The sequence below is a fragment of the Enoplosus armatus genome, chromosome 10 (assembly GCF_043641665.1).
Source record: "Enoplosus armatus isolate fEnoArm2 chromosome 10, fEnoArm2.hap1, whole genome shotgun sequence".
Taxonomy (NCBI): domain Eukaryota; kingdom Metazoa; phylum Chordata; class Actinopteri; order Centrarchiformes; family Enoplosidae; genus Enoplosus; species Enoplosus armatus.
Window position 1 is genome coordinate 19,035,443 of NC_092189.1, and position 24,757 is coordinate 19,060,199.

General features: G+C 39.6%; 1 protein-coding gene across 1 annotated transcript; it reads right to left on the bottom strand.

Annotated features, from left to right (window-relative positions):
- Nucleotides 1-10,818: 10,818 nt before the first annotated feature.
- lingo2 (leucine rich repeat and Ig domain containing 2) lies at nt 10,819-23,400 on the bottom strand. The gene is made up of 2 exons (XM_070913350.1): nt 23,317-23,400; nt 10,819-12,672 (listed from the first exon to the last, which is right to left on the bottom strand). Exons 1-2 carry the CDS (start codon nt 23,398-23,400, stop codon nt 10,819-10,821), a joined length of 1,938 nt encoding a protein of 645 aa, XP_070769451.1.
- Nucleotides 23,401-24,757: the final 1,357 nt, after the last annotated feature.

The window sequence follows — 24,757 nt, forward strand, 5'->3', positions numbered from 1 at the left end:
TGCAAGTCAATGAAACCAATGAATTTTGGGTGGATTGTCACTCCTTTTTGCATTTGACTTGTGGGATCTTTGTCTCTGCCAGGATGATTCAGTTTACTCCTCCATGTCAGGCAAGCGAAATTAATCAAAGAGAAGTTTACATGAAAGAGTTATAACTGTATAATTTATATGGAATAATCTGACCTTCAGGACATGATGGAAAGGGTTCGACACACATCATGTACCAACAGAAAAAAAAATGCACGAGGACGTGGCACTCGTCTTCACTTTTGCTTTGCTTTCTCCTCCTCTACCAGCGTGACAAATCCATCGCTGAAAAGAGGTGATGTCGTCAGAGACCTTGAAAACTAAGCAACAGCCCTGGCGGTATGACAAGCTGTGAGGCAGGCTGTGTCGCTTGGTTTCAGCTCACAATGCAGTAACAACTGGCTCTGACGCACTAACAAATGAAGACGGATTGCGTATGATGACACAAGTCGACTTGAATTCGCTCTTTTGCCAAAAGGAGAAAGAGCTGAGGGAGAGAGAGATGCATCGTGAGCGTTGGAAGTTAATTCTCTAACAAAGCCCAGAGGTGTGGCTTTGATCTTCTCTTGCCGGGAGTTGTGACATTGCTCGTACCAGCATATACGAACTCAGGTGGCCAGGCATTCACACAATAGCACGGGAAAATAACTTCATCTCACAGACTAAATAAGGAGCTCTAGAAGTCCCTCTAGAATCTGGAAAAGGAAGAGGATGAAACAACCGTATAAAACTGTATTATTCTTCCCTGATGTTGTATTCATTTTACATGGTAAAAGAGCAGTGTGCTGCTGACTGAGACCTGCGTGCATTGTAAATCTCTTATCTCTCCGCAGCACAGGTGGGGTCAGCTCGTTTTCAGTGCAATCAATTCAAAATGTCAGCAGAAATTCTGGTTTATTTTCCACCGTTGGAACATTCAGCCTCATTTACTTGTCAGCAGGCTGGATATATGTTGAGCAGGGATTCCTGTCGCCCTGCAAACTACACAACCACTCCTTCCTGCTGAGCACGTTTTTGTCAACAAGCCTGATTCCTGATCTATATTGGCCTTGCTGCACGTTTCACAAGACCTAGCTCTCAGCAGTACAAAGAAACCACCGCCATTTTTACATTTTCCATCATTTTAACTCTTAATGTAATCTCCCTATTCTGTATGCACCTCGTGTCCTTCTGGTCAAAAATGACCTGCCCTATCCTTCCCAAGATGACAAATCCTCTACATTGAATTTTAAATACAAAATCTATTTTGCATGAAGACACAGTCTGTCACTCATCAGCAACCTCTGCGAATGAATGTGTGTTTTTCTAGCAGCCTATACACACCTCATTTTCACACCAAACACACTTTTTTGTTTGCCTGTTTTATTCTGTTGTTTGCTCAAGACTCCTCTGAGCCGCTTCCTTTGGCAATCTCTGTCTCTCTCTGTGTTCAGGAGGGAGAATGAGAAAAACAGTGGCTCTCCAGCTGATGCTTCCTGTATGTGAGTGCACATTAAATAGCCTCAGGTTATCATCTATGCTCCATAGTCACTATAGATTCAACAACTGCTGGATCACTAAAACTCAGAATCTGTGTACCATGATGATGGTTTTAGAAAAGTCAGTCTCAGACATGGTCTTTCTTTTGACTCGATTGAAGATATTTTAAAGTCAGTTTCTTTGTCAGACTCGTTCACTCTGATCAATTCCAAATGCTGCAGAAAACAATCAATTTGATTGTCTATCACTGTAAATGAAAAGCAGACAAATGTGTTTTTGAACTTTGCAGCAGCACTAATGTAATGCAAACTTTTTGAAGTTCAAGTGACTCACTCATTCATGTTCTACATCACTTTTTGTACCACTCTCGTCCTTTCTAGGAGCGCTGCACGGTTCTGTGTGGGGCTTCGAGTGGTTGAGGTCAGGGTTTGATGGAGAAAATTGAATGCAAACAGAAAGCTGTTGACAGTTTGAGGTGCTTGAGGTGAGGACATCGAGGGCACTGACAGCGATCATTGCCAGGTGATGTTGGGCAGGAGGAGGGCTGAAGAGTTGGCACCTGTTTCACAAAAGCTATTTGAAAGCACTGTTTAAACGGAAATGGTGGCAGCATCACGTTTCGGAATTATTATCACTCACAAATTGCTGATTAATTTGTGAGTCCTACAGGGCTCTTGCATACTCATTCATTAGTCACAAGTGTAGCATTTGTTTGATTAGTGAAAAGTGTCAAAATTAAATAAAAGAGAGGGAATGTTGCAAATTTGGTGAAACTGGTCCCTGAATAGCAGGAGTAATTTGGGCCACAGGTAGAACAGGGACATCATGGAGAGAGTGGAAATCTCATGAAGTGGGTGATTCAACCTGCAATTTCCTCTCTACTAATCAAAACTCACGGCAGTTGCATGATCATGCGAGAGCCCCTCTAAGACGCAGAAATGTATCTGCAATTTGTGAGCGACAGTCATCTGTGAAACATGAAAACATGCACAAGCAGCGCTCGCAAATTGCTTTTGTGAAATGATCCCCAGGTTGGCAGTAGAGACCTGTCCATTACAACTGACGGCAGTGATGTCAACTCGGGCAGCGAGGAACCTGGGTGTGACCTTCGGCGACGAGCTGCAGATCTCACCAAACACATCTGGAGGATTTGCACCTTCCTCACTGCTTATCACCACCTGTGTGGACTACTGCACCTCCCTCTTTGCTGGAGCCCCTGTGTCTGCCACCAGATCTCTGCAGCTAGTCCAGATTGCTCCTGCCTGTCTGATGTTCAACCTCCCCAAGTTCTCCCATGCTAAGTCTCCTCTCTGTTCACTACACTAGCTTCCTGTTGCAGTTCAAGACTCTGGTGCTGGCCTACAGGGCACTGAAGGGAACTGCTCCTTCCTACAGTGCATCCAACCTCACACTCCAGCTCAACCCTTGTGCTGCTATGCCTCAGGATGACGGCCCACCCGCCACTCAGAGGACCCTTTGGTTGCTCATCTCTGTTCTGGCCCCACACTGGATGAATGAACTCCCCATTGAAGTCAGAACAGCGGAGTCACTGCCCATCTACCGCTGCAGGCTGAAAATCCACCTTTTCAGAAACAACACCTACACATCAGGCTAGCACTTCTTCTTAAAAACTGTGAGTCAAAATCTCGCTCTAGTTCCTGTCTTTGTAAGTTGCTTTGGACAAAAGCATCCCCTAAACTAATGATCAACGGCAAGGTGAAGTGAGGACTCCTTAACTTCTCCTTATAGCTAAAGATATATGTTAATGAAAGAGACCGATCTTGAATGCTGCTGGGGCAGTGATCATGGTCTACATAGAATCCACTATGGAAGCAAAGTTACAAAGCAGTGATCTAAAATAACCCAAGGCATCTATTGAAAGTTAGGGATGAGAAAAATGCTCAAGGGAAGGGAAACCAGAATCCACCAGATCTAGTCCAGATCAGATATAGTGTGTGGGAAGGGGACAGAGGGCAAAGAGAAGGTGTTGATGACTTATGTTCAGTAGGCAGAGTTACTTTGAAGATACCAGAATGTTGTTGTGACGTCTTGGAGGTCTGTTTGGTTTAACTGGGTGCTTTGCTGCAGATTGTTGGTGGATTCTTCAAGGTCTGAGACCGTCTAATGATCTAGCTAGCATGGCACAGTGCTGAAATGAAGTGTGGAGATCTGGCTATGTGAGCCTAAACAAAAACAAAAGTTTGACAATACCTGCTGAGGGAAGTAGCACAGAAGGGAGTCGGAACTTGAATGGACAGTGTAAGTGACAGAGAACGAGAAAAAGGGTTTAAGAAGGGGGGTAGATACGGAAGGACAGAGTGGTTCAGACTGAGGTGTTCAAGGTTATTATGACTACTCGAGTTATTTTGCAACCTATTTATTTACCCCAAACACCCAATGTTACTTCATGTATAGATGTTAGCTATAGCTAGCTAGCTGTGGAGGGTATCAGTCATGAATTGGCCTCCTAAGGCCTTCGGATGACCAAAAACGTTTGACTTAAGTTGCAACACTTTAAACTCACATTGCATCTAATCCTGTCTTGTCCATATTGACATTTTATGCAGTCATGCCACCTCTAGAATACAATTCACGTTCAGTCTAAACAGACCCTTAATCTACCAGCAACACAGGCCTCATATTCTTATTTTAAACTTCGCTTATTCCTCCCCATGAGGTTTGCTTATACGATTGTTCCAAACTGGGCAAACTTGTCGTAAATTGCTAGTTAGAACCGGATGAATGTCACCTGTTCATAAAAGTTTCACCCAAGAGTAAAGAAGAAGACAAAGACAGTGCAAAGTTTGAAGACCTGCTGTAAGAAAAAACAGAAAAAATGCAGCAGTGTCAGTAATCGTACACTTACCAACAATGTGTCATTAGAGCACGTACTGTGGCAGAAAATGAAGAGAGAAGACGAGACAATCAACAATACTGACCTGTAAGCACTGATTGTTAACAATGTGATTACATTAATTAATTCATTATCTATATCAACATTTTCATTATCTTTATCTGACACATATGACTTTGTCCTTTGTGAATTTAGTGATTAATTTCAGATGAATTAACTGTAACAAGAGCTACTTCGTGGCCTGTACATTGATAGGCCACCTTTTTGTGGGTCACGACTAATTTCCTTGGTTTTCTTTTAGGTTTTTACCCTCATTTCAATTTACTCGGTCTGGTGTTCCAGAGACTTCAGAGTATCAGCTTACGTGATATCATGAAACATGAACATGGACTTTTTAAGGCCACTTTTTAATTACCTTGGTTCCACGGAGAGTGTCTGGCTGAACCCATGTTCTAATTAAATCATTGTGCAGGTATTCAAAGCATGATATGCCTCTCAGCTGGAGCAACTGCACTATAAGAACTAAAGCAAGACCAATTATCTATACTGTACCTTCCTCTGAAAACCTCAGTAGGTAAATGTTTATGTGACATTTAAGCATTTATGAGGATGAATGTGAGAAAGTGTTTCTTAAGGGCTGAACCTCAACAGAGTTCATATCACACTTGGATTCAGGATGTGAGAAAGACGCCTGCCCACACCTCTAAATAGGATCCTATCTGCTCTGCTTCAGCCATGTATTCATATTGTTTAATAAATCATCAAAATATACTGCTGGTAATAAAATGCTACTTGGGGACGATGGTGCCACAAAATAAGCAGAGTAAATAATTATTTTATTTCACTGAGAAGAAATATTGCATTCACTTCTGGAGGGGAGGAATGTAAAATTTTCCATCCCTTTGCTCCAATTTATGGGTCCATTCGTCATTAAACAATTACATAGGCAAAGAATTAAATTTCCCTCCTCTCATTTCTTCTTTCATGACCGTGTTTCCCAGAAAGGGCAAAACCATAATTACAGAATGCAGCAACACGCTAACAAAGAAATATCGACTGTTGGCTTACAGGAGACCATTCGGTGTGAATTGTGAAGGCGTTTTTGCTGCTAATAATGTTTTCCCCTCCATTATCCAGGAAGACGTTTTTCAGAGCTGCCTTGCAGTGTGAGAGAGGTTTATATTGAAAAAGGAGGGAATAACTCTTTTTCAATCCCATAAATCTACCTTTGTTTTGTGAGCAAAGACAAAAGAAGCTGTCTTAACTTGCAGATCAACAATGACGCGATGTGCAGGAGGCAGTGTGTGTGGATGCCTTTTAACATGTGCCAAAGGATTGGAGCATTGTGTGTTGTCTCTCACCAGACGCAAGCGGTTTATTTTATGTTAGTGAATGTTTGAATGTGTGTAAAAGACGCATAGCAGCACATGCATGTCTTCCTCTTTTGCAGCCAGCCACAATTTCTGGACGTCGGCTTGGAACTGGAGTCGGCTCACATGGGAGCTCATTTGGCAGATCAGCCTGTCACCGGGGAGCGTATGAAAGCTAAACCTAATGAAAGCACACACAGCCAAAACCTGCCGGCTAACATCTGCCCCAGACTTCAGCTACAACCAGCTCCTCTCTCTCGTCAAAGCAAAACCACACAACTCCCGTTTGCTCAAGCTTCCTTTTCCTCACTCGAAATGCAGGTCTATCTGATCTTTTATGTGTTGCAGGGGCTCCGTCGCCCGTGGGGCTTGGAAATCTATCAAAAACGTGGCGTGTAGTTTCAAAACTACAGGGATCTCAGTGAGCAAGTGTGGACTTTTTTTTTCCATTCCTGGGAGTTGTTTTGCAGATGTGTATTTACACAGACTAGCTGACAATCTTTTTTTTATGAGACAGCTTATTCATTCATTCATTCACAGCCAATCTGCCATTTTCATGTGATCTTGTGGTGGGTGTGTGTAGGGGTGCACTTTGTTTTGTATCCTTACAGCATCTTAAAGGATTCTTTTGAGGTACTGAAGGAAGCTTTTCAGACTTCTACTATTACTACCACTACTGCTGCTGTTGTGTGTCTGCTGGCGGTGGGGCTGTAGGGGTAGTGATGTCTTTTGTTCACTCGATCCGTTCACAGCTTTAGTCCAGAGTCAATAATAATTTGCCATGAAATTCTATGCAGACATTAGTGACACATCTACTGGTCGGACTGGCACAAAATCTGGTACACATGTTTATGATTTTCATCTAGTGCCACCAGTAGGTCAATATTTAAATGTGTCTAATACTTTGTTTTATCACCAAATACCTGCAAAACTAATAGCATTCCCATCAACCACAGCTGTGCTTGTCTTTAATGCTGAATATCTAATATTAGCATGCTAACACTCTAAATTAACATTACACTTACTGAACATCAGCATGTTAGCATTGTCATTGTGAGCATTTAGCTCAAAGCCCTGCTGTGTCTAAGTGCAGCCTCACAGAGCTGCTAGTGTGTGTGTGTAGCGTGAACTACAACTTTCATTTCATTGTGCAGCCCTGTGTTGGAGAATGACAAATAAATATACCTTGAACTTTACACCTTAGTCTTGTTCTCTTCTTCTCAGTTGAATTTCACATTTATATTGTCATGTACACTTTTGTTTTTTGTAGTATTTATTTAAAAAAAAGAAAATCTAAATCACAGGTATATACCAGATGTTCCCAAACTGGGGGGCTGTGGGGCGTTTGACTCTACTCTTTACAACGTGTAAAAACATTGTGACTTGTGGCTGCTTTCATGACTTACCACAAAAAACAGCATTAGTTTGTAGCGATACTTTCATGGAATTTACAAAAGTGTTTTATGTTTCTGACCTTTTAAAAACTGTATGTCATTTTCAGTTTTAATGACTGAAGTATTAATGATCTATTTGATTGATTGAACATGGTGATAGTGATATGTCAGACATTTAAATTTTTCCTGTGCAGCTTGAGCCAAGAACTGTTCTATTTTAATAGAAACTGCATTAGTCATTTTAGGCTGAGAGACTCCCATCTGCTTTGCAAAATTATCCTCACTCATTAGTCTGAAAAAAAGAGTGGTCAGATCAGTCAATAACTGATAAGAGGAGGACAAACAGCCACATAGCGCTAACAGCTTTTCAGATACAATCCAAATGCACCAGTCCAATCAAAATGCAGTCAATTAGTATAAAGAAGTCTGCATGACACAAAATGATGATTCTGAATATCACCATGGAAACGCAGTTTACACAGACTCGAAAATCCAACAGCTTTGAACACACCTCAGTACCCAGAATAATGCTAGTCTATTGCAGCTGTCTATTGCAGCAACTATTTCCCATAATCTATGATGAAAGGCTGAAATTTATATCTCTTGAAAAACTACCACACCGTGGTGGGCAGAATGTTTCTTTTAGAGCTATTTTGGGCATACAATGTACCCTATGTATACGAGTGCCACTCTAGCAACCAAAGGCCTCATTATACAAGAGGAGAGAAAAGAGGTTCTACTTTAGGGGCCTCATTTGTACAGGAATGCAAAGTCGTTCTCCCAGGTTCAGCGAGGAAAACATTTTTCATGTAATTTGACTAAATGAACACACTGGACGTGGGCATCGCTGACCTACAAAGTTAACCTTGTTTCTTTTGTATTTTTGGAGGAGCTGTAGCATTTGGCGCTCTGATTTCTGAAGCAGCCCGGGGGACCGCAGGCTCAGAAACTAAAGATAATGAGACTGTACAAATGAGGGACAGCACAAGAGAAACATGCTTTGGAACAAAATGGAAAAAAAAGTTTAAAAGAAGCCAATCATTTCTGACGTGTCATACAAGTAGATTCAGTTGTTAATGTCAGCAGAAAGCAATTACTGTATATTATAACTCCAGTTCTTATGCAAGTATTTCTTGATGTAATAACACCATATAGTTGGATCATAATCCGTTCATCAGCAGTTGAAGCAGAGCAGTTTATATACTGCAGTTTAAAAAACATTATGTCAGTGGGTGCACAATTCATTTTGAGGAACAATATAACAAAGTGATGGGAGTAATGAAGGTCTACATTTGCAGTACATCATGCATATTTTAAGAAATATGGGCATATTTTCTTAAAAACACATCATCAGGTTTTAAGCGAAAGTTAAATTATCAAAATTTAAATATTGGTTTCTTTTGGGGTCCAGTTTCAACAAGCATGTATTTCTTTTGTACTCACTGAAAATTAGTTGGGAGAAATACAATGTAAATTCAATACACTGGTAAAGGATGTGGTCTACAATCAGTACAAGTCACTGGAGCTTCATGTGCGGCCATCTTCATAAATCTTCAAAATTTAACACTGTCATGACCTGTGCCTAACTTTTGATGTGCATTCACCGGACAACTCATGCTGTTTCAGAAACATAAAGCATAAAGTTAAGAGTAGCTTCTAGTACAGTTTTAGTTTCCTTGATTGTTTCACACACTGCTTTAGAGAAGATACCATTTATTACAATATTATTTATTCACAGTCAATTTTCGATGTATTTTTAGAGAAAACTGTAATGTAATTGCGAGTAATACGCTGAAATATGATTGTAGTCATTCGACAATTAACATCAGCATACAAAAATGATGTTGACTTGTACCCACTATGCAAGTCAGATGATATCAGTGGGTGGTTCACCAAAGTTTGTGAGAGGTCATTGCTGATTTAATCGCCAAAGAATACATCAAAACTATTTAAAGGTTCTTGGGTAACACCTTTTCTTTTGAGAAATTGTAGCATAATATACAGTTTTACTGTGGCTGTTACCAATGACAACTAGGCCTTTTACATTTATGGTAACTGAAGTGAAATGTAATGGATGTTTGTAATTCAGCTGTGGTGTATATAGGTTATGTATATATGCAGCACAACAGTAAATGCTTAGTAGTTTACTATGTATGTTATGTACTGTCATGGGATTGTCCTGATTATCAAAAACTCTTAATATGAATTTTTGGTAATAATTAGAAACAGTTTTCTGACACATTACGTTATCAAAGTGAATGAGTTGTATAGTGTAGTACTACAGCTGTACATCACTGTACAATGTTAGCAATCTTTAATGTATTGCTATTAAAGTATGGTATATGTAAGTAATAACATAGCTTCTATTTTTTGTTTCATGTCGTACGAAATGGTGGATAATTGTCACTTCGCATGAGAGTGTTTCTGGAGACATAAATAATACGCTTCATGAATAATGTGCAAATTCCTTATTTCATTGTTGTGATGTTAATACAATAATGCTGTTTACTTAATACTCAAAAGAAGTCTGTGATCCGTCAGTGAGGCTGAGGAGAAGAACATTTCACTATGTATTTAGTCAGACTCATTGGTACAAATACATCTTCATTTATTTCACATACATTTTTTTTACTTTTACTTTGAAGTTTTCACAATCTAAATGATTCAACAACAAAATGAAGAACTACCACAACAAAGTCCAAATTTCCTATTGGGGAAAACTATGCAAATGTCACTGTAGTAAAATTGACACATGTATTTTGCCAACCAGCAAAGGTACAGGTAAAGTAATAAAAAGAGACAAAAATAGGACAAAAAGGTGGTTCATGTAGGTACTTTGACCAATACTGGGTCATCTTGATGATGAGCCAAGTGTTATGTTAGATCCTGAACAGTGTTTGAGGACTGTTTTTGCAAAATGCTCAACATTTTTCATAAATAAAATCTTTTTTATTTTATTTTTGTTGATAAATAATATATATTTGTTACTATCTAGGATTCAATTGGGGGATCAGGGACAGATAATCACCCATAAAAGCCCTTCCTTAATCCATGGAAACTTCAAAAGTCTGAAGAATGTTCTTGCTGAACATATGGGGTATATCAATTTTGGCTAATGCATCCCATGAATATTGCTATGAATAGTTCTTTTGAATGAATATGTACATACATGTACATAATGAAGCATTAAGTACACATATGCAATGTATTGAACATAGGAAATTATGGTCTGTTTCATTGATTTGTTCAGTGAATAAGCATGGCGCAAGACTAAACAAAGAAGGTTAATAGCTTAGATACAAATTGGTACTGTACATGGTTGAGCAGAGTCTGTAGATCCAACCCAAAACTGAAATGTCCTTTTTGGGCATATAAATTTCAAAAAGCTGATAGATGACACCTATTCCATTCAGGTCCCCGTGGCGGCAGTTTTCACTCCTCATCCATAAAGAAGTTTGCCCACTGGCAATTATGTAAGGATGTCCTACTACGATATTCGGTATTTGAAACACAGTATCCAAGCATTATGTCAAGATCCAGCGATTTAAAGTACTGCTCATCTTGTTATGATTCCCCAAATCTTTTCACTACCACTCTCCCTGCAGCAGTGGGAAGTTCAGTAGTCCAATTTCCAAAAAAATACATTGTACTTTGGGCATTTCCACAATCCAGAATCTTGGTTCTATGTAAGAAGTCACATCATTTTCATGTTAAAACGACGAGGACCAGCTTGTCCCTCTGCCGAGTCAACGTTAGTGCCGTTAGACTTTGACCGAGGCACATATTCAACATCAATGTTGTTTTTATGTTTTCCTTTCCCTCTGCTCCAAACGAAAAGGAGCAGGAAACAAAACAAGACCACTCCCAGGAATGTGAAACAACCCATAGCTGTTGACACTAAAATAGTCTTTAGGTCTAAACCGAGGGTCACGCCGGCCGTGCCATTGGCAGTGGTATTGTTGGGATCTGTGTAGTACTGGGTCCTGTTAGCATACAGCGATCCCAGACTTTTCACCGCCAATGAAGTCATCAGGGTGTCATTCCCAGCAGTGTTAGAGGCAAGGCAAAGGTACACTCCGCTGTCTTGTACCTCTGCTGACTTTATCTCCAGTGTACCATTGTTGTGGACGGTAACTCTACCATGGCTCCTACTTGTCAGAACTCGTCGACGTGGGGACAACCAGGACACAATGGGCCTTGGTGTCCCCTCAGCACTGCAGCGCAACATCGCCTGCTGGCCCTCATCAACAGTGATCGTTTGAGTTTTATTCTCACGAATTTTTGGCTTGGTACATGTCACGTAATAAGACAGGAGAGTCTCTTTAAACTCCTTAAAAGGCCTGCCACGAATACCTTCAGGTGTGCTGCACTCCGGCTGTGACTCCCCAAAGAAGATGGAGTGCCTTTTCTGTAGGATCCACATGAGACGACAGTCGCACACCAAGGGGTTGTTGTCAATCAGAAGAACCTCCAGAGCCTCAGGAGACTGAAAAACACCCTTCTCCAGTGTATCCAGTCGGTTGTAAGAGACATTGAGGACTTTTAGCCCCCGCAGGCCCTGGAAGGCATATGGTTCAATGGTGGTTAGCTGAGCTCCAACCAGATGGAGCTCTTGAAGCCGAACCAGTTCCATCAGCATTCCCCCTTCAATGTGCCGAATGCGGTTGTAGGACAGGTTGAGGTGTGTCAGGTAGGGCAGATGCTTCAGGGCTTGGTAAGGGAAGGAGGACAAGTTGGTGTTGGTTATGAACAGCGTGGTCAGGTTGAGGCCATGCAGGGTATTGGCTGGCACATGGTCAAGTGAAGGCCAATTATCAATTTCTAAATTCCGCAGCCGGAACAGCTTTTTGAATGAGTAAGGATGCAAAGTGCTGATGCTGAGGTATCGTAGATGGAGGCTGACCAGGTTGTGCAGGTGGGAAAGGGCCTCGGTGGGTACAACTGTAAGGTTGCATCTTTCTAAGGTTAGTATCTCCAGGCTTAAAAGTCCACTGAATGCACGGTGAGAAATGTAAACCAGATCATTGTCACCCACTTCCAAAAACTTTAGATTGTGCAGGTCCTGGAACATGTAATCCAGGAGGATCACGATCTTGTTGTCACTTATATCCAGTCGGGTAAGATTTGTTAAGCCCGTGAAGACGCCCAGAGGAATGAGTTTGATACGGTTGCTCTTGAGACTGAGCAAGTGCATGTTGAACAGGGCATTGAAAGCTCCGGGCTCAACATAACTGATAATATTTCCACTGAGATCAAGTTCCTCAAGCCCAGGAAAGGCAACAAAGTCATCAGGGCTGATCATTGTCATTTTGTTCTTACTCAGGTCCAGAATCCTGGTCTCTGTTGGGATGCCGTCCGGGATGCTGGGCATGCGCTTGCGGTGACAGACAACTGCCTTGCTCTGTGCCGAACACTCGCAGCGCGAGGGACATCCCAGGGTGGAACCCACAAAGACAGCCACGAGGGCCAGTCCCAGGAATGGTTGCCAGCATGAGACGACCGTGTGCAGCATGACTTTGCTCATACAGTCGACCATTCTGTCACGGTTCTGCAAGAAAGAAAGGACGAGAACAAAGAGAGAAAGGAAGAGGTTAGTCACTCAGGATGGGCCTTGTGGTAGCTGTGTTCCAGTAGAATTAGTTAATATTACAAATAATATGGCAAAAATATAGCCTTAGGTGCCTTTACTAGTATTGTATAGTATGACAACAGATTGGATGGACCTCACCGCACATTAATGTCTCATTCTTGCCGTCGTATTGCCATCTAGATTTTTATTCAAATACAGGCAAGTTTGACAATTGGGCTCATAATTTTGGTTGGGCATCTCCTAGTGTTTGAATTTGTCTCCATCTGCTGTTTTTGTTTTCCTTTCATCTACAGGACACTGATCAAGGCACAACAATTCTGGTTAAAATGTTTCCCCGCTGAGTGTTTGCAGTTACTTTGATTTTCACCAAAAATCAAAATAACTGTTAAACGTGCATCTTTTGCTGCCCATTTTACGACTTCACTTTCTGTGTTTTAACAATTTCACAAAACTTGTTTTCCTTTAGAAGAGTTTTGATAGTGTTTACTGCAAATCTAAGCCAGAAGAACCGATCAGGGTGACTTAGTGTGTTCTGAGTAAACGTGTTGTATCTCTAGTTGACATGGTTTGTTTTTTCACACATGTTCTCTGTCTATATAAAGAAAAGGAAGAAACAACCCCAAACAGCTAAAATGGCAGAATGAAAGAAATCAATCATGAAAAAAATGCTTGGCACTTTATGCAGTTCATGGTCAAATGTGACCAAAGCCAATCAACAAGTAACAATTGTTGAAGGGCATTATTCAGTGTTGCAAAAATATTATTTATGTGATTACTACAAAGGTCGCAAATGCCACTAAACAAAGGTCTCATGTTTAATATTTTTTAATCCAATTTAGTAATTAATTCAAACAGTATGCAAAAAAATGGTGGATGTATTAAATCAGATAATTGTACCATCTCCATTCAAATAAACCCAATGGCAAAAGAGAGTCAGCCTGACAGATATATCACCTCATAAGTAATTTAAAGTGATTGCGCAGGGCTGCTACAGTACAGTGAGAACCATAAACTTGATCAACCATTTGTGTGTTAAAGCACAAATTAGCAAACACCATTATACAGCAAAAATGAATAAAAATGGAATTCTTATTTCTACTTTCTGCACTTTTGTGGTCAAAAAGATTGTGGTCGACCCCCTCCATTTTAAGTGATCTTGATAGATGTGTACATACATGAATTAGATGAGAAATATCAGGCATTTTGGCTCACGTATGTATATATATTTTATTATGTTTTTTTATTATTATTTCATTGTTTTCATGCAGCCTCTGCAAAAATCTACATTAAAACAAAACCTGGTCCATCTTAAATCTATTTGCTATGCTGGAAGCGCATGAAGACGAGCAGATATACTGTATGACCTGAATGCACTGCTTGCCACAAACAGACTGGGTGACAGGTTGCAAGGATTGCAAACCATCCCTGCTTCATTTGGTGTGTCATGGACTGTGCTAAATTTAACCTATGAGAGGAATAATCTGAATTTCTCCCCAGGCTCTTAATATGCTAACAGATTATCGTGCAAAGATAATATGATGGCATACCCATCTAAAGAGAAACAGTATGTAAACCCAAGAAATCAATTCAAGCGCTCATCTCTAAGCTCCAAGTGACACAATTCAAATGTGCACAATAAAATTAGACAACTGTTTTTATGTTTTTATAATTTACAATCGAAATATTGTTTTCTATTAAAACGCAGGCACCACATTGATATGATTTTAAATCATATTCATGTGCGTCATTGACCTAATATGTAAATGTAAATATTTGTATTCATTCATGACCTCAATGTGCATCAGTTACTGATATTCATAGATTTTTCCTTTTTTGTGTCTTTACTTTCCCTTGCCTCCAGTTTGCTATAAAGCTTTATTGCTACAGTTAGTGGGCACCATATGGTTGTCTCTCATTTGCTGCTGACTTGTAAAACATTGCCAAATGTGCATTGGCCCGTTTAAGTGTTCAACAGCTTTCTAATAGTTTATTTGTAATGTAAAGCTAAACCCTTAGTCCTTGCATTAAAAGCACTACCTTTCTGTATTATGCTCAACATTTATGCTAACATGCTCAGCAAAAATTGTCTTCACAAAACACCTCTGTTATTGCTGTTTTTCATTTTGTGAACCAATACGGGGAAGTGTGAATTTAATTTGCTTTGTTTTCATAGATTGCTACTGCATTACATTTTCAAAGGCTAGATCAATTTGTTTTTGAGGTCTGACCGAATAGTGTCTTTAGTATCAAGTATCAAAAACCGTTAAGTACTAAATCTTGACACAAATTCTTAAACAATACTTGATTGTGTTAATAGTTTTGTTGATATTTTGTATTTTATTGAGGCAAAATGAATTTGGATATTCAGCGTATTCAGGTATTGAAAAAAATATTGATTCTGGTATTGATACAGTAGTGAATTGGCAATATTATCCCCAAAAATGTAAACAATACCCAGTATTCAGTATCGTCGATCAATTACTTTATCTAACACAGTGTTCAATCAAACATATCTAGATACACTAACGTGACCGTGACACACACACACACACACACGTCTGTACAGGAGATATTTTCGTGTCCGTGTGATTCTTCCCACATAATAACCGTCTTATGCACACATGCACTGTCCACATGGATTGCAGCACCATATGATTCAATGGTTTACTAAGAGGGTGTCTAATCAGTATAATGATTGGATGTCTTTGTAACAGTGTGTAATCAGTGTAAGAGTGAGCCTGTGATGTGACCCCCCTCACCTGGGCGCTTCTGAATTGGAGAACCATAATGCAAGTGCATCATCAGTAGCACCCGCTGAAGTGCGTCCCATGCAGGAGCAAATGCTGCACAGAATTAGTCAGATGCCCCAAGGCAACATCCACAAATAAAATCCCCACTATCTGCTCACTGATTGATTGTGTGCTGCTTGTGCCCTTCAAAAGGAAAGACAAAACACAACACAGGATGCTAGATTTTGTGACCTATCATATTCAGTAGTTATAGAAAAAGAAGATCCATTGGTTGGATTTTAACTTGGATTTTCAGCCTTGAATGAAAAATATTATTTTAGCAGTGTAGCTTGTGTTTCTGTAAACTGTCAGAATGTAGACAACGTGACATCAAGGTGAGAGTATGGTAGCAGAAAGAATATATTCTGCCACCTGAAACGACAGTGCTAGTTTTTTTCAATAGTTCTTCAGAATCAAAGGGCACAGGCTTTTTTCTAGATTCGCCATTTTATATTGATGTTCACCAGTCACATGGAGGAAGCAAAGACAACCGGTAGCTCTACAAAAAGAGATCTCAGCAATAGAATATATTGCAGCCACAAAATAGAATGAAAAATCTCTCACACAACTCTAACTTCAAAGTCAAACACAAGAATTTCAGAACTTTGCCAGAAAGAGCTCCTGGAATACAACAAATGTCAAAAAAATTACTTTAGGGTCCCATAGGACAGTTAATTTTATTTCTTGTACCATTTTTACCAACATTTCCATTTTATCTCTATTCGGAAAACTTCCAGTGACATTCAGGAACGCAGAAATCCTGCAATGCACTATGAGATAAGACTGCACAGTGAAGGTGTTTCTATAATGTGGCCCCTGACCCACATTAGTGCAGGGTTGGATCCTGAGAGGGGGAGGATAACAGCTAATGGTGTCTGACTCAGCATCAATCTGTGAACAGCCATTTTGCAGCGGTGCTGAGGTCGCCTGCGCAATGCCATCATCCCAAGCATATGTACACAAGTGGCCCAATGTGGATCTAAAACCTACATAACACTCCAGACGATTAGATTATGATTTACTCCTCCACTATGCCAATATAAGAGAACATATTAGTCTTAGCTCATTTCTAATACGTATCCAGTTTTCTATTTTCTATTCAAACTAATTTCCATATGAATCGCTAAGAACATGCAGGGCTCTTCCATCCCGTGATGCCGCTCTTTAGTTTTCAACACAGCTCGGGGCTAACTAGTAAGAGCATGAGTTGGGGTGACGTTTGTCTTTACCACAGCGGCAAAACACAGCCCTGCGTTCGCATGTTAGTCCCCTAACATGTCTTCACCAATTCTCTGAAATGCTTTCCGTGAAAAAAAAAAAGAGGCTCATATTACTTCATCTTGCACCTCACTCTTTTACATATTCACGCTAATTACAGGTATATTCGCTACCTGTTTTGTCAGACTAATGTAGATCCGTGTAGCTTTGACCTCTGCACACTCTGGTATCCAGGTGAACACTGCAAGAGGATTTATCAGACAGAAATCGAGAGCTGAGAGCGGAGCTACTGTACACAGGAGATTGCAATCGCTCCCCAGGCAGGCAACTGATATCTTCCCCGGGTCATCGCTGAATTTCTGTCTCGGTATTTTTCTTTCGCACAACCTCACTATGACTCTTTCATTTTGCTCACATCTTTTAACTTCCTGTGTTTGTACCTCCCCTAATTGATATGTACTATTTTGTGTTTCTATTTTTAGTGCTTTTAATGTCACGCATTGCTTAGACAATGATTCATCATTACTGTTACTTTACTTGGATGTTTGAGCTTCACTGTGCAGAATGATGAATATGCACAGTTTGACACCAGAAGGCTTTCACGGGGTGGGGGGGGGGGGTCTTTAAATAGTTTTTGGAGTTTGGAATTTCCACAATAGGAACATATAAGGAACATATATCATAAAGCAAATGTGTTTAAGATGAGCATTTAGAGGACCGAGTAGAATCTACAGTGCGCAAGGTGGTGATAATAGACAAACAAGTAAATGTGCAATTTAAAAGTTAAGTCAGTAACATTTCCATTTAAAAAGGTGATTATGGCTCATTTACCTGTAATTTTCCACTTAACCTATGGGTGTGCAATAAGTACAGCTAAAGAAACAATATAGTAAATACAGTAGAATTTGTTCGATTAGTTATTTGTTTACTAAAAAGGCAATGTGTTTAAGATCTCATGATTTTGGTATTTGAAAACACTAAACTAAAAGACAAAGAGATAATTTTGTTGGTTATTCAGGCAATTTTTAGATATTTCCAGACATTTTGTGTCATAATGTTGTGACAAAGCAGTCCACAAATAATCATCTTATGCTAAAAAGTCCTGCAGTCAGGACATGGAAGTTGTTTAATATACAGTATGAGATGATTTCAAAGGTAAGCCTGACATTTATTTATTCATTGATTCTCTTTTATGAGAAAATCAACAATAAATATCTCGACACAATTCACATGCTGCTGCATTCTTTAGCTACATTTTAACAGTATTCATACATTCATGCACACAGAATATCAGCAAAACAAATGAATACATATATATATATGTATATATATATACATATATATATATCTATCTATATGGTGAGTTTACATACTGCACATACAGAATACAGCCTTGGTCCTAAGCGTACTCTTTCCTGTAAGCTCCTCTGAGTTACAGTAGCCAGGAACTCCACAGAAACATGTCAGTTGATTTTGTTTTAATTGGAGCAAATTGAATCAAGCAATCATGGGTCAGTTTGCTCATCAGTGTCTCTCCCCCTGATGGGCAGAGTGGACACCCACTACCCATGTTTGATTTCAAATTATTTACCAACTAATTAGCCCAACAGCTCTAATATGGAGTGAATGTAATTAGCCAAATGATAAATTATATCACTCAATGGTAGATCTCACTGTAGAGGAGGCTGGCTGGGTAGACTGCAACATGATCTTGGCAGCGGAGGGTTTAAAGTCTGACTTAATATGATCTGATGCAAACACATTGAGTGTGTCTTGAAAAACCACAGTTTTGTATATGACTTATTTGTATTCTTTAAATACTTCATGTGTTTTGAATCTGTTTGAATGTGCGCTGTCGGGCGTGAAACCTGTTCATCCGTTTAAAGATTATATAAGCCGTCAGTTCAAGTGAAAACATGAAAATCAAAGTTGGCATAATGCGGTTTTTCCGCACTAGCAATGACACTATTTGTCACTGGTCGACTTTGTAACCACTACATTCTGTTTGCACTTAGTCTCTTAAGCCATAATCCTGGCAAACTATCGGTTGTAAACATTTTGCTTTGGCTTTCATCTGAGGGGTAAGTTTGCACACCCTGAACGCTCACAAGGCACTTCTTATTTTGCCCAAGTAGTTTGAGGATTTAGATAACAACTTGGCCTCTGTGCAATCAACCAATAAAAAGCCACTTGTGAAATTGGCCTTCCTCTATCTCCTCTGGAAAGGTTTTCAGACTGTGTTTGATGTGGCCCCCAGGCACTGATCATTGCACATAATGTGATTCCTCTTCACACAGAAAAGCCTTCCCGCGTCTATGGTGGATGGCAGTAGACAGTTGCTTTCTTTACCCGGCAATTATCAACACCCCTTAAAAAGCATAATCAAAGCGTCAAATTTTGATATTTTGACTTGGAAGACTGCTCTGGAGGAAGAGCCACTTCGAAAGGCAGGAAAAGGAGGAAAATTAACTCTCAGAGCTCGAGCAAAGTCGCAGAGGAACGGGGCTGTGTGAGGAATAAAGCAATAATGAAAGCAACATTATATGTAATAATGCAGGGAGAGAATGTGCTACATACTGGATGCAGCAGTTATGCAGCAGGCTCTCTTGTACATTAGCATCTGACATGGCTGCCCTCCCATCAATGGGTCCAACACATCGTAGTGTAATTGGTTATAATGAGGAATGAATAAGAAAGTCGACTCTTTCAGAAAGTGCCAAAAGGAAGGTTAAAAAAAAACTCTACATACATGCAATATTCCTCAAATTTATTCAAGTCAGGAATAAAACTATTTCACCACTTTGACATATTCACACTTGACTTCAGCATGGTTAGTGTAAGCACCGGACAATTAAAGTTTCTGTGGACAAGAGATGGTTAATTCTTGCTTTCTGAAAACAGCAGAGGTCTGACGTCTTAATTTCCCAGATAACTACACAATAACAGTTCATCCTCGTAAGGGTCATTGTAAGGGAAAGTTATTAAATCATCATTTTATTTTAATGAGGCTTATATCTTATAATGATGCTACCCTGAAGGAAAGATGTTATTAACTTGCAGGTTAGTTCATAGTCAGAGTGTGCAATTAACCCACCTTTTCAAAAGAGCATCGGCGAGTAATCAAAAGGGATCATAATGAGAGGGAAGAGACTTGCGATGCTCTTTGTCTTATCCATTATTGAAAAGATCTTTGTAAAGGGCAGCGAGGCTTTAAGGTGAGCCTGCCAAGATGCTTAACGACACTGTACTTCTGTAATGAACCACTGTCAATCTGACTTCTCATGCAACAAAATGCCTCCTCAGGATGTGACCTGGATACGGTTAAACAACTCAGGCTCCATCAGTTTTTCCAAACACAAATAATTAACAAGAGAAGACAGTAGTATGTCTAATAGTAGAATCAGTAGAATAAGAAACAAATGAACAGCAGCAGCAGCAACAACCTTGATTATTCTTCATACACATAGATGATCTAAAAACCCCGGTTGGTAATTGTGTCCGTTTTCACAACATAAATGAATTGGACTCAATGTGGCAAACTCTATAATTCATTAAGACACACACTGCAAGAGCAATATGATCATAGTCACATGATCGAGACTTTTGGGAGCCTGGAGCCCTTAACAGTGAGGATCAACAGCCTCGGGGCAATAATAGGCTTCCATGCACAAATTGCCCTTCTGCTTGGCTTGCAGAGCGAAGTCAAAGCTCAATTAATCCGTGTTAATTAGCGATAAACTTGGAAGATTGAGTCAGTTGCTCTTTTCTGTGTCTGATAACCCTTGGTTCGGAAAAGGAGTCAAAACGGCCGCATCAAACAGTCGGATCTCGATTCATCCCACAAGAAAAGCCTCTCAGAGAAGAGAGTTAATCCTATGTTTAATAGCTATTTAAAATTCTGAACTTTGGAGACAAGAGGGAGCTTGTAAAAAAAAAGGTAACAATACTTGGTAATTAAATGCGTGATGATAAAAATACAACGGTGGCAATGTGAGAGGACTTAATAAGGTCTATGGGAACAGAGCATTGGCATTTCATTACATTTACGAAGTGACATGCGAAAAGAAAAATCTACCAATTTGTCAGTTCATTAGAGAGCAATGTGTTACCTATTAAGAGTTTTATTGTGGTGTATTTTTCTGAGTTAAAATGACACCCACTTTCCACTCCCATTAGACTCATACAATATAAACATTAATGCACCTTTATATTAATAGTGAGGCGATGTTATTGTGCTTTATGGTACCACTTAAGAATGTTAGAATGATCTCCAGAGAGAGGTCTGTTCCTTCACTGTGACTGAATAATCTCACATTAACAAGAGCAAATAGTCTAAATAGGTGCGAATGACCCAAAGGATATATTACAAATGTGCTTTCCAAAAGATGAATACCATTTGACAGCTTCTCATCTGCTGAACAAATCTACAGCCAGGTACGGAGACACTCTGCCAGCAACTCTTCTGTATTGACTTTTAACTGACCCCATGTGAGGGATTTTACATTGTGTTTATGTTTTCAAAACTGACTGAAATGATTTGGTATTTGAACATGACAGATGAATCAGCCAGCCTGCAGATATATAGTTATAGGCATATATGTTGGCCAACACGGACTACAGAGATGCCATATTTTTGTTTGCGGGAGAAACAGTATTGCCATTAAACTGTTTGCATTAAAAAAATAAGTTCTACTGTCAGCTACGCTGCTGAAGTAAAATAATTAATATAAATCATACACATTCACCTGTAAAATACCTCAGATCCTTCCTCATAGCCACCTCTATCATCTGTAACATGACATGCAGCTGATAAACATCTCTGTTGTTTTAAATACCCAGAACATATTAATATTCCACTCCAATAAGGACAGCAAAGACCCACATTCATTAATCATAGTAACTAGAAATATGTTTAGATAATGAAAACAGATCTTTCACCATCTGCACCCGAAGCACCACTTAGACTGATAATGTATACTGCACATGTGCTATGTAACATATATTCTATCACACAAACACTAAATATAACATGTAGCTCACTGGGCTACTCTATCTACATCCCAGTGAAAAATCAATAACTGCATCGAGGACCAGAATCTCTGTCATACGAGCGTTATGTGGGCATTTATATGGACGAGTGCAAGTATGTTATTGATTATTATCATAACTAACCGCCACTGATTGGGATGTAACTACAATAAGATATACGATGTTACAGTGTATAACTACCACAAAGCATAATTAAGGTTTGACATTTTTCATTTCACATTTCAGGCAACGCTACAGTGATAAGTCAGTGATGCCTGGAGGGATTTTCTCTTTTCCACCTGCTGCCTCCACAGAGAGATTAGCCCACAACAGCACACCTGAAGCTGCGAGGGATGCTGTGTTTTGCTCATGGATACAACCGGCAGTGTACGTACACGCAAGCCAACAAAGAGACTTGAACCTGGGTGCTGCGGGTGTTAAAGAACTGCTCCCTAAATCATGACAGACTGCTGCCAGGAACAGGTAAAGAAAGGATGAGAGTCTGCCAAGAAGACAGAAGCTCCTATATCCTCATTTCCTTAATCTTCTCTTTCCTTTAATGACTTCATCATAAACTTGCATAACCAGCAAGACTGCCTAAAAAAATGTTGTCACTGATCTCTTATAGTTTCACTGACCTAGACTGTATTTTTATTCAGCCTCACATCTAAAGAGCATTTTTAAAAAGGTAAGCAGAATCACGAGTGAATTTCTTCCTTCTCTGCCTTTGAACCGAAAAGCCATGTGAGATAAATTGTGTGGACTGATTAAAATGCATCTGCAGCCGCCGTTAACACATTGTGTGGGCTCCTGAGAGCCCTTGTGGATTCGCGCCCCCCTCCCCTCCACGTCTGGACAGCCTACATCAGGACTGAGTCAGGGGGTGTTTCATCGGTGCTATGACTCAACCAGGGGGACAGTTAAAGGTGGTTGGCAAACCCCTTTACCCCTACACCCACTCACCTGATTCTGGCCTATATTTGCATGTAAATGTTTTCAGAAAAACGAAGTATACCATAAAGCAAATACAGCCTGGCATAAAAAACAGTGCTGCATGGTAAAAAAAACAAAGTAACCCTACCAACAATCAGCCATAATAAAGGAAGACATGTACTGCTGACTCCATAAATGCCTGTAGCAAAAATTCAGAAAACAACAATATTACTGCAGCATAATGAAAGCATCATGCTTCCAATTGCCAGAAGTACATCAGCTTAAACCAAGTACTGTGCTGAGAGGATGCTTTTACAATGAGAATCTGCAAACATCTCATACTCACACTGATAAACAATGACTCCATTTTCATACAGAGCATGATAATGTAACATTTTGAACAAGCTTTAAGAATTTATCAAAGCAACCGGTGTTGTCGTTTGTGCATTACGCCTCATTCTGCACACAATATGTTCAGCACACCCATGAGGGACCACTGGGCAAGAAGTATGTTATGCCCAAAATAACAGACAAACAAATGCAGAGATAAAATTTTTAACATTTGTGTTTTTTTGTAAGTTACAGAAATTATTCATGACGATAGCTAAAAGGAGCACATGCAGTTCTAACATACCCATGCATCTCTGTGATGTCCCAACAGTGTGTCAGCATACTTGGAAAGAAATCTTGTACAAATATCTGCAGGACATCTCTCCATCTCGTCCTCTAAATCAAAATGTATTCACGACTTCTTGTTTTAAATCTCATTCTCTTGTGCTTTTATTTTCTGCGTGTGAGATGGTTGTTCCTCTGTGTCTCCCTCTTTGTCTTCCCCACTCTCCCCCCTCTTTGGTTTTCTCTCTCCTCAACCAATCAAGAGATCTGGCCTCTGACCTTGCAGCTCAATGCCATTAAACTCCTTTCAATTTTGCAGCTTGTAGTGCCTCTGAAAAGACAATGTAGCCTTACGCAGCCATTAAAATCAGCACTTTATATCTGCTTCTATATTGTTCTCGCTCATATTGTCTCAGTCTTCTGTCTTCTGTTGTGAGGTGTTTGGTGAGAGACAAAAATTATATTGAGGCTTTAAAAGATACACAAATGATTATTTGGCTTTACATTGGTATTTCAAACACAGTCAGGGGAAAGGTAATGGTGCATTGATGACTCCAATGGAACTATGCTATGTTCACATTCAAATCAAGTTCTTCAGCAAAGGTTCAAAGAACATCCTGACAATCCATACATGTTAATTTTTAAACATCAAATGAATTTCAGTACAGTTTCTTCATATATGTTTGCACTTAATGTGTTGTCATTCTTTATCTCCATATTGTAATTTAATTATTTAATTATTTATTTATTATATATACAACATAAATTGCATGTTGCGTCCATTTTGGAAGAGGGATCCCTTCCTGAGGCTTCTGTTTCATTCCTTCCCTTATAAAGGTATTTTTTTTGTTTGTTTTGTTGTTTTCGTTTTTTCTTCTCATTGAATTGAGCTTCTAAGGATGAGGGCGGTCGTACTGTACATTGTACAGATTGTAAAGCCCATTTACTAAGAATTACAAAAATAAATTAGAGTAGTTTAGAGTATAGAGTACTTACTGTAAGACTACATTTATAAATCTGCGAGGGTCATCTGCTACCTTTAGATGTACAATTAACAGCAGAAATAATAGAAAACAATGCAGGTATTCAGAAGTTTTAATATGCATAAGCAGGTAGAAAGCGCGGCTACTGCTGCTTATACAAACCCTGATAGGTGTAAGATGAAGTATCAGTGTTAATGTCATGAGTGCTAATGTTATTGCAGCAGGTTGCAGTCTATTGCAGACCATTGCTGTCGATACACATTTAGCACACGGCAACGGTTTTACAATGGCAAAATGTAAATGCAACATTGCTGCTGATTCAAGTGAAACACTGCATCCACATAAAAGTGCGCAGCATTGCCTCAAGACCTCACAGTATGATCACTACCCAGGGGAATTCACACAGCAGGGCTAATCTGACTGCAGTTATGGCTGAAGACAGAGGGTTTACAAAGGGTTAATAAACTCTCAGGGGAC

Excerpts from the sequence above, each read along its gene's own strand:
- lingo2 (XM_070913350.1), bottom strand. The coding sequence starts at position 23,400 with ATGGAGAGATGTCCTGCAGATATTTGTACAAGATTTCTTTCCAAGTAT. Across the intron at positions 12,673-23,316 it reads GACATCACAGAGATGCATGG|AACCGTGACAGAATGGTCGA; the intron begins GTATGTTAGAAC and ends TCTTTCTTGCAG.